The sequence below is a fragment of the Anastrepha ludens genome, chromosome 2 (assembly GCF_028408465.1).
Source record: "Anastrepha ludens isolate Willacy chromosome 2, idAnaLude1.1, whole genome shotgun sequence".
NCBI classification, from domain to species: domain Eukaryota; kingdom Metazoa; phylum Arthropoda; class Insecta; order Diptera; family Tephritidae; genus Anastrepha; species Anastrepha ludens.
In genome coordinates, this window is record NC_071498.1 from 86,821,781 (window position 1) to 86,833,351 (window position 11,571).

The 11,571-nt window shown below is 35.3% G+C and overlaps 1 protein-coding gene across 1 annotated transcript; it reads left to right on the forward strand.

Moving 5' to 3' along the window:
* Positions 1–10,516: 10,516 nt before the first annotated feature.
* Positions 10,517–10,985, forward strand: LOC128858466 (uncharacterized). Its single transcript, XM_054094768.1, has one exon. The coding sequence runs from the start codon at positions 10,579–10,581 to the stop codon at positions 10,861–10,863; it is 285 nt and encodes a 94-aa protein (XP_053950743.1). The 5' UTR covers positions 10,517–10,578; the 3' UTR covers positions 10,864–10,985.
* Positions 10,986–11,571: the final 586 nt, after the last annotated feature.

Sequence of the window (11,571 nt, forward strand, 5' to 3'; positions counted from 1 at the left end):
ATTGGCCGGAAAATACATCACTTCGATCTCACCACAAACTAATTCTTCTTCGGGCGGATGAGAGGGGGCTTGATCCAGCAAGAGTAATGCTTTGGGTGGAACATCATTTTCTTTGGCGAATTTTTTCACTTCTTCGACAAAATTATCAAAGAACCACTTTTTGAAAATATTCCGCGTCATCCAAGCAGTCTTGTTGCTAGCATAATTCACCGGTAGACGAAAATTTTTAAAACAACGCGAATTCATAGATTTGCCGATCGTTAATGGTTTTATTTTGTGGCTGCCATCACCATTTGCACACAAAAGAACACTGATTCGATCTTTTGAAACTTTGTTGCCTGGAGCACTCTTTTAATCTTTCGAAACGTAGGTTTTATATGGCAAAAGTTTCCAAAAGAGCCCCGTTTCATCAGCATTATATATTTGTGATGTTACATATCCTTTTTCAGCGATTTTCGCCGTCAATTTTTCCTTAAATGGCTCAATCACAAGATAATGATTCACCAGTCACAGTCAAATAGCGAAGTTCGAAGCGTTTCTTGAATCGCGAAAACCATCCATCACTTGCATCCATCCTTTTTTATTTCATCAAATATTTTTAATGCTTTGCTTTTCAATATCAAGCTAGAAACAGGAGCATTTCGTCGCCGCTGATTCATGAAAAACTGGTACAAACGCTTCTCGAGCTCTGGATGATTGCCAAACCGCAAAGTTTTCCGTTTATTTCCAAGTGAAAATGAATTGTATGCATTTTCTTTTAATGAACGGGATTGTTTTTTTATTCGGCAAATCGTTGCGCAATCAACTTTGTATTCGAATGCAAGATCTCGTTGTTTAACGCCTTTTTCAATTTTTTGGAGAATCTCATCTCTTTCTTTCAATGTAAGAAAATGTAGATTCTTTTTCACTTTTCCCAAGATTTTATTTAATGAAAGCAAAACAAAATGATTCAAACTCCGAACGATTGTTTTACTCTCAAGAACCAGCTTGAAACTAACGCGTGTTGAATGTCACAAACGATTCGATGCCATATTTTATGATATCAGCGCTACAATTTTACAGTCATTTGTAAAAATCAAAAATCACAAAGCGTGAGAACAGTGTTTTTGGTCGCAATAATTCCGAGAACCATAACTGTGCATAGCTATAAAGCTGTGTCTTCGCGCGTGATGAACGCAAATACATTGCCGTATTAAGTAAAAAATTTCTTCGAAACAAGAATTCTTTTGCGCCCGAAAATTGCAATTTTTTATTGCTCTTTTCGAGTTTTCTATGGACTCAAAACCGAATTGTACTTTCCGCGAAATTGCAGTTATCGGTATTGCACTTATCGGGCTTCTACTGTATTGTTTTGAAAAAAACTTGTTTGCGAAGCTGTTTTCGCTTACAGATTTAAAACAAATCGTATAAGCGGGTCTAATTGCGTTTCAATTTATTTTGAATTACTAATTTAAGGCACGTTTCTGTTGCGTACATTGACATTAATTAGCTTCTAGCGCCAGCTGTTACAGCTGGAGAATACGAGTAATGTTCGTTTGGTCACGGTGGTTCAGATAGAAATATCAGTGGAATATTGTGCGTGGTAGAAGCGTGTGATTTTTTCGACTTTGATTTTGATGGGTACAACTCGTGAGTGTCTGTCTTGGTTGAAATTTTTGAAAGAGTTGACGGTGTTGGTATAATGATGGAGTGTAGCTGATAGCTGGAGTGAGTTGGCAAGCTTTCTGGTAAAACATCTGCATCTGGTAAAACATCTACAGTTAGTTATTGAAAATAAACGTCTGATTCCCATTCACCAATTTGGTTTCAGAAAACACCATTCCCCGCTCGATCAAGAAAGCGCTATGGAAAAGAAAAGTGTTTTCAGCCGCTTTCCTTGATATATCTCAAGCTTTGGACAAAGTGTGGCTTGAAGGGATCCTCCAAAAGCTCAAATCCAAGCTGCCAACACAATACTGCGAAGAGCTCTAGTTATTTACTTTAGTACGAGGGCGGTTCAATAAGTATCCGTGTTTGATGATAGAGGGCGTTCCTGATTGAAGTTGGTATTAGCTGCCATCTATCGAACGACAGCAAAACAAATTTCAAACTGATTAATAGGTTAGTTTGGATTTGGCAACCATTCGAGTAAGACGTGTTTCGTGAATTTCGCTAAGTTGAAAAAAGAGCATTAGCGTTCGGTAATTCGCTTTTTGTTTTTCGAAAGGAAAAATGCAAGAAGAAAAAAACAATGTTGGATACTGCCTATGGGGATGCCTTCTATGACCACTGTTAGATATTGGTTCAACAAATTTAAACGTGGGCGAACATCCGTATTTAATTAGGAGCGACCAGGACGCCCAGCAGACGCGGTTACCGAGGAAATTATTCAAAAAGTCCTGGACACGATTCTCGCTGATCGACGAACGAAAGTGCGCGAAGTAATAGAGGTCATAGATGTGTCGACCGGAATAGCAATTAATATTTCACATGAAAAAGTTGCGATAAAAAAATTTTCGGCCCCATGGGTGCCGCGATTGCTCACGATGCGGCTGCGACTGTTAACTTCAAAGCAGTGTTTGGAGCAATTTAAGCAAGATCCGAAGGAATTTTTGCGTCGAGCTGTCACCGTTGATAAAGCCTGGATTCATCATTACACACCACAAACTAAGCAACAATTAAAACAATGGATTTCTGTCGGTGATTCTCCAAAGAAGGCGACGGCAGCCCCATCGGCCGGAAAAGTGGCGATGATTGTTTTTGGGATGCGACGGCGTCAACTTCATCGATTTTTTAGAAAAAGGAAGAACGATTACTGGAAAATACTACAGTGAGTTATTGGTCTGCTTTCACAAAAAATTGAAGAAGACACGCCCGCATTTGGCTAAAAGGAAGGTGCTGTTTCAGCACGATAACGCACCAGCTACTTCATCCGCGCCCCCTTTTTTTTATCCGTATTCATCCCTGTGACTTTTTCTTATTCCTTAGCATGAAGAAATGGCTCGCGGGAAAAAAATTTAGTTCAAACGTGGAAGTCATCGCCGCGAAGTATTTTGTAGAGTTCGACAAATCTTATTTTTTGACGGTTAATATAATGGCCGGAGTGTTGGAAGAAGTGTAGCTTTCTAAAAGGAGAGGATGTTGAAAAAAAAAAATTGAAAAAATGGTGTCTTCATTTCTAACACGGGTACTTATTGAACCTCTCTCGCATGTTCGGTAATCGTAAAAATTATAGCCTATCCGAAACACCCCAGGTTGCTTTATATCTTAAATACAACATATATTTATTGTAGCCAAACTTTGTATAGCCAAGTTTTAAATATAGATCTCTTAAATAAAAAACGCCTTTTTTCTTTTAAAGTTTACATTGCTGCAAAAACATGCTCAAACTGAAAGAAATGTTTTTTTTATACATAGTTATATTACGTGGCAAAAACTAAAAAGGCGTTAAAACTTTATATAAGTCGAAATCTTCTAATCCGATTTAAATCAATGGGGCATGGTTGGAAAGCTTATAAGATAGTCAGACAGTATGGCTGTTTGGTTATATAGTTTTATAATATAGTTTTTCCTATACAACATTATTATGAATGGTATTACTTTTTAATTTTCAAAATTTCTTTTCTGGTTTTCAAAATTTTTTAGACTGTGCTATAATTAGTATTGTAAAAGGATTGAAAAACTACGTGTTAAATAAGGTATTTCCCGATATGGAGTCATGGCCACGGGCAATGACAAATTTTAGTTATTCAGCTCTGGAGGAATTAAAAAAATATAACATATTTGCTATTTTACCTCTATGTCAATCGATTTATTTGAACAATCAAGAAGATGAGTTGCACTATTCAGCACTGATCTCAATTTTAAAGCAAAGAGATTTTAAGAAAAACAGAACAATGTTTTGCTCCAAGTTTTATAATATGGTTTTATATATTATATTAATTATTTGGTGAAGTAAAATAAAACGCAAATTTCTATATTTTGCAAAGCTATAGCGCATACGATTTCTTAAGTCATCATCATCAGGTAGCGATTACAGCTCAGGGTGAGCTTTAGCTTCATCCACAATCCTCTTCCAGTCTGCACGGTTCATAGCAACAGATCTCCAGCTCGTAACTCGTAGCCTTTTCAGGTCGGCTATGGCTTGGTCAAGCCAGGTTAACTTTGGACGTCCTCTAACCATCGAAGGCTTTGGGATTTAATGTATTTCACGACGTCTTCTCCCTGGCATAAGTTTAGCAACTCATCGTTGTAGCGTATTCGGTACGTTCCATCGTTGCAGCGTAAGGGGCCAAACACCCTTCGGAGTACTTTTCGTTCGAAAACTCTTAAGCTACTTCCGTCTTTGCTTGTCAATGTCCAGCACTCGCAGCCGTAGGACAGCACCGGTAGTATTATTGACTGGTAGAGGCGGAGTTTACATTAACGTGTGAGCAGTTTGGACTTCATCAATTTTGTGTGGGCGTATTTTGCTGCCATTATTCTGTCTTGTATTGTGTCGTAACTACTGTTGTCATTTTTTATAAACACTCCCAAATATTTGAAGTGTTGAACACCTTCAAAGGTTAATGTCCCGATCTGGCTGTTTTCAGGACTTCGTCTTTCTTCGCTGCGGGAGACCTTCAGGTATTTAGTTTTGCCTTCATTTATTCTAAGGCCTACTGATTTTGCACGAAATTCAATATTACAGAAGGTTTCAACGAGATATCTTTTGTTCCTTGCCACTATTGCGATATCATCCGCGTACGCGATGGCAATTCCTGAGCGACTAAAAAGGTTTCCAAACTTATCTTCGTTTTTTATCGCATAGTGAAGAAGGAGATTAAATAAAGATGTGGAAAGCGCGTCGCCTTGTTTTACGCCACAGAAGATTTCGAAGGGGTTTGACACTGCTTGTTGAACAACTACTTTTCCAGTGGTGTTAGTTAGTGTTGCCATGACCAGCTGAATAAGTTTGTCGCTGATACCCAAGTTGGAGAGCGCTTCTGGGATTTTGTCTCGTAGGATACTATCAAAGGCTTGTTTGAAATCGACGACCAGGATGTGTACGTCTAAGTTGCATTCATAGCATTTTTCAAGAATTTGCTTTAACATAAAGATTCGAACAGTCATAACATCAGAAGTCTTTAAGACTCCATCTCGGAAAACATCTTACTTAAATAAATCTTCAGAAGGAAATGGCAATGTATCGGCCTCATCTTGAGGAAGAGTGACGACAACATCGCCAAACAGGCGCTGCGATGGAACCTCTTCCAACAGACAGTATGAAATGTACGCAGAGCATAAACTACCAGGCGCAATTCCACAAAAAAAACGGCAGAAATTAGGCCTTTGAATGTAACTTGGAATGAACTTAGAGCTCTTGCACAAAACCGTGTTCGATGGCGAAGAAGAGTTGTTGATGCCCTTTCCTCTAACTAGAAGTTAGAAGATCTTACATATAATATATAATATAATATATATATATATATATATAAGATTTTAGCACCTCTTATTAGGGTCTTTTTTGCTTTTACTCCATAACATCTTAAAATTTCAAAATTTTTTTAAGTCCGTTTCCGTCAGTTTGATCATGAATTTAGCTCATGTACAGGATTTCAGTTCATAAAACACAACGACCAATATACAGGAAACTACAACTTTTTGTAATATCTAAAATGTATACATTTTCCAACTGATTGCTAAATGCAGACTGCTGCATTCTACTTAACGATATTTTATGCCTCAAAATATACAACATTGAAATACATTTTCTTTATCTTTTAATTTGTACAGCAAAAATGCAAACAACCTTGAAATTCTGCTCCTACTGACCCTATGACATATCATTTGGCGGGCTGTACAGCAAAAATTTTCGGTCAGCTCGTTGTGTCGAGTTTCAAGCCGCAAGCAGCTTATGAATCTTCTTTTTCTCACTAATACAATTTCAATGCCACAATCTTTTGAAATTTTTTGCTAAGATTTGTTTATTATGATCGAGTTTTTAACAAATCATAAGCCTTTAACAACATTCGAAATTGGCTGGGGATTTTATTTTTACGCCACTAATATTTGAGCCTGTTTGTTTATAGAAAATTCTACAATATTATTACAATAAAAAGTTCTTGAAAATGAAGCTGTAAAGTTTTTGTCGACCATCTTTATTCTCAATTTTAGTTATTAATACATTTGTGATACATTTTCTTAAATATTTTTGGGAGAAAATGTTTGCATGTGGTTTTTGCCTACGAAAAATGTTTGGTGTTTATTTTTCGCAAGACCCTCTGCTATTGACTACTTTTGAAAGAAGAAAACCGATTTTGGAAGGAAAAACTATTTTTTGCAATTGTTTTATTTCAAATTATTAAAAAATGTATACAAAAACTAAAATAATTTGATTTTAAAAGAAAAACTTTGCCAGTGAAATGTTTAATAAAGAATTCTGTTCATTATACTTCACTATAATATTACACTATATAACAAAAACAAAATCGAATATACTTTTTCTTAGGCTTAGTCAAGTAGAAAAAATGCAATACTCCGAAATTTGAATTAGCACTCAAAATTTGAACTCAGGTCCGAAAAATCAAATTTTCATATTATTTAGTTACCCGTAACTTTTTATTTATTTCATTCGCTGAAAAAGTTTTGTATGACATTCAAAAGTAGGTGCTTAAGAATGTCAGAGCAAGAAGTTAAAAGTTAAGACAAATGTAAAATTTTTATATGTCCACCAAAAACATATCATGATCTTCTTTGGATGAAGATCCGGCTTGACTCTGGGATTTGGCGTATCTCCTGGAGGCACGCACACCTTTGTTTGCTTCATATTTATAAGAAATATTACATTCTCTTTGAATTGTCATTGAATTGTTTAACATGTCTGTAAAAAATATTGTATTCTTAGGTTATTCAATGAATTAATAAATAAATAGATAAATTAAAAATAAGAGACTCAACGCCCATCACAGCTACGCTTCCCTGAACTTTTTTGTTCAGAACAGCCTGTAGAATACTGCAGTCGCCGAAACAGAGTAGTAGAAAATTAAACAAATTACTTACATTTGTAAATACAAATGTGTATATAACATATCATTGCATAACAATTGATTATATCATACACTTTTATTAAAAAATAAAATAAAAATGCTAAAAAACTGGCTAATTTGTACCAACTGAATGAGGGTTATTACTTACATACATACGAGGGCTGTGACTTATATGTATATTGATATAAGGATATACAAGTAAAAATATATCTGGTAGATGCCTTTACTTACTAATCTCACGATCCATAAACCACGACAAATGATAGCACATAAAAATGTTGGCATGTTTTGACTATTTTACTTTTTTCTTGAATGTTTATTAGTTTTTTTTATAAAAGTATGGCTCATTGTCTTATAAAAACCATATAAATCCAATATTCAAATGTTATTCAAAAATTTGAAAAATTCCACCAACGTTTCGGTTGAGTATGCATTTTTGTATGCTATAAGACTTTGGTGTAAACAAATGAGAGTTGAAGTTTCCAAAAAATATCGTTGATTTTTTATAACTTTTGCTTCTGCCGTTAAGAGCATATTCAGAAGCCTTTTATATGGAAGAAATTTTTAAGATGATAAGCCAAACAACAAATTTTCTAATTTAAACTTCATTATACTAAAATTGAATCGGTTATAAAATTGCATAGTTAGAAGGTTTCTAAAGATTGTGATTAAGAAGTTAAAAATTTTGATGGGAATATTAGAAATTTTGCAAAATTTTTATGAATTTTGTTTCAAATTTTGATTTACGTAAAGGTCTTTCAAAAGACGCGCCTGGATGTTGTTTTAAATATTAAGATTTTTCAGGTTTTACTATTTTGATTCAAAATACGGCTTTTAACAATCAAACATATGTGAAAAATGGTATCATGAGCACGTTTACTGGTTGTCATAAGAGAATTAAATTTTTTAAGAACTCGTCGACACATCGCATTGAGTTGAGTAATCTCGATCTGAATGTTATGGTTTGGCTCTAGAATTGTTGTTGACTCTGATCTGCCAGCCCTGTTACTATCCTTTATCGTCGACAGAACCTATTTCTTGGAATTTTTTCACCAACCTTTGAATAGTCGACTCATTTGGAAGATTATTTCCACCAAAAAAATGGCGAATTTTGCTATTTGTCGTGCTTAAAGATCGACCATTTTCATAATAAGTTGTAACAAATTAAATGCGTTGTTCTATCGTGAAAAATTGTACATCTGTCTATTTGACATATATCGTAGATGACATACAAAAAAGTGTCGTCTAAGAATTATTCGCTACTGACATCTAGTCGTCCCTTTTGAAGGACTCTTTACATGTTTCATAAATCATCATAAGTAGAACTCAACATTTTGCAAACATTCTTAAAAATAGGTATTATTAAAAATGCCCCTTTCGTAGGAAAATCCTGCAGGGCAACGTTGGTCATTTGTTTACGTCAAGGAAGATGCCAAAAAGCTGCTTGATAATGAGAAAAAATGTAGTAATTAAACTACCTTAAGTTTTTGTATTTGGCGGCCGCCGTGGCCGAATGGGTTGGTGAGTGACTACCATTCGGAATTTACAGAGAGAACGTAGGTTCGAATCTCAGTGAAAATTAATAAAAACATTTTTCTAATAGCGGTCGCCCCTCGGCAGGTAATGGCAAACCTCCGAGTGTATTTCTGCCATGAAAAAACTCCTCATAAAAATATCTGCCGTTCGGAGTCCGTTTGAAACTGTAGACGCACGCCACAAATATGAGGAGGAGGAGCTCGGCCAAACACCCAAAAAGGGTGTATGCGCCAATTACATATATATATATGTATATATAAGTTTTTGCATCATGGGTCAAAACCATTATTAATATAAATAATGTTGATTCATAAATATGAGAATAGTAGTTTTTACTTTACGTATGGTTTAGAAATTGTAGGAGAGTGTCAATACCCGTACATACGATTGTTACTTGGTGTGTAAAAGTAGATGAGGTTTTTTGTGGCGCGACCAAAACATGTAATGGTCTTTTTGGTGGAAGGAGAATATTGGATGGGCTTAAAATATTTTTGTTAATTATCTCTAAATCAGATGTATTTTTTGAAGCGTTGAACTTTGAATTTTTAACTGAATTCAAAATTAAAATACAGATGAATATGAGTTCAATTAAACGCTTACATTTATTTACAATGATGTGTGACACTGCCCTCTTGGAAAATCTACTATTTAGTTGTGAACTGGTGCATATTCCTCTAGTACTTGTAGTTTATGTAGTTGGCCTTCCTGCTTCTGATGGAATGAGTAGAAGTAAATTATACACCTTACATCTCATGAAGTGTCAATGGTCAATGCTATCACCGGAACATTTTTTCCGTAGGTTTCGGGAAAGCTTGGTGTTATGATTTTTTTACTATACTTTTTGCAATTTTATTTACTTTTTTTATTATACCATAATATACATATTTGTATGTTTCCCAGTTCAAGACACTAGTTTATAGCTCAGCTCGTGTTGGTGTTGCTGTAACTATAGTCGATAGCGTAGGGCATCTGCGTAATATTAGGCGAACTCAATATTTCGGTAAAAAAGCATTCAGCAGTAATATTTATTTAATTTTTTTTTAATAAAAAGTATGTTACTTTAATAAAATATATTTTTTAAAATAAAAAATGGGCTTAAATAGTTTACTGAACTACCGATATACGAGTTAATATAAATACTTCTACAGAAATAATTGTTTTCAAAAAGAAATTGTTTGAGCGCTTTAAAAACTTAGTTGCCAGATAATATATTAATTTACTATGAACTTTTATATAGGCGAGGCAAATAGCCGAAATAATTCAATAAATAAATGTTGAAACACCCCCTTATCTCTCCACGGCGCCTCAACGCCCATCAACTTTCAGCATCAGAAGTCGTACACCGTCGTAATATGCGAGCAAGGCGACATTTGGTGCGTTACTCTCACTCTAAGCGAACTGAATGGAAATTGGCAAACCAGTGTCAAGGTTTTCTCTGCAGGGTGGCAATAAGTTGGCGATCAGCGTCTATAACAATAGTGGCGCCTGTTATGTTCAGGTGGGCGCCTAATTTGAATAATTACTTTAATTTATTTAGCTCTTCAAATTTGTAGTGAACATGCGGTTAAAAGGAGAAATCCCCAAACTAAAATATGTTTACTCATGTTGGAGAATGAGAATAATAAAATAAGTGTTTTTACAAAGGGAAGAATTTTAGAAAGATGAGAATGTAATAACATAAGGTAAACAAAATAAAATACCAACCTGCAAATGTAAACAAAAATTCACACAAAACATAATTACATCCAGTTCTGTTCGCGTTTCTGAAGAGTATGAATTTATACGTCAAGGTCAGCTTACACGAGTGGCGATGTAGATGAGTATGAGAAAAGTGGGTATAAATATACCGATCAGCCAGTACAAGATCTTAGTTAACTTTCAGCATTCGAAATTTCAGTTATTCAAGAGTCAATCAAATTAATAAATAATTATTAAAATATAAAGAATATAAAATATAATATATATAGACATATTTAAATAATAAAAAAAAAAATCATATATAACAACTACTCTGTCAACAAGCTAAAATACTGTGATGCATCTGCTAACTTTTATTGGCTTTTTGTGCATTTGCTCCACTTATATTTTGGCTGTGGATGCAATAGGAAACGCAGACGTTGCAATCGCTGCAGGGAAAGTTGAGGCGCAATCAGCAGATGCGCTGTTATCCGTAGATGTTGACACGCCACATGAGAATGAGGGTGGGCGTGTAGCACGACAATTTGGATTTGGTGGTTTTGGTAGGCGTGGTTTTGGTAGACGGGGTTTCGGGGGACGTGGTTTCCGAGTTTTCAGACGGAGGCGACGTTTCCGCGGTTGACCATACGGGGCATGATGGAGAGAACTGGTTATATCAACTATAATGTTAGTAATTTAAGGTGATATTGTTTGTATGAAAAATAAATATTTTGAATGAGAAGTAATAAATTCTAAATGTGATACTAAATGCGAACAATTTGTGTATTCGCCTTTAAGAGCGCGTTTTGTTGGCTGAAGGTAAGCAAAAAAAAAAACAAAAACAACTAAAAGAAAAAAAGCAACGCAAGAAGTTTACTCATTGTACTTGGCATTGGCATGACGTGAAAGGTTAATGAGTGCGGCTAATGCGGCCAAGTGAATCTGTCAGAACCTTTCGTCTAATTTCCGTGACTTTTCGCTTGTGGTCGGTTGATTCATATGCGTGGCAGGATTTAATTACGTGCGGCAAATAAACAAGCCGAAAAGAAATCAAAAGAAACGTGGACAGATAGCAAAGGAGTCCGGCACACAAAATTTGCGGACATGGAAACACAGAGTTGCGCAGAGCGAAATTAAATACTAAGATGACCGCAGCGAAGATGAGATGACGGATTTTTTAGCTGACAGTGTTGTAGTAACTGACATACCCTAACTACTTTACTGCCCTGTATACGCCATGAAGGTAAGGGAAAACAATGATGGCGGCTTCATATTTAACCAAAAAATTTACACAAACTGTGGATCAAACGGAAAACTGACAGAGAATGCTCAAAAAGTAGGAAAAAAAATA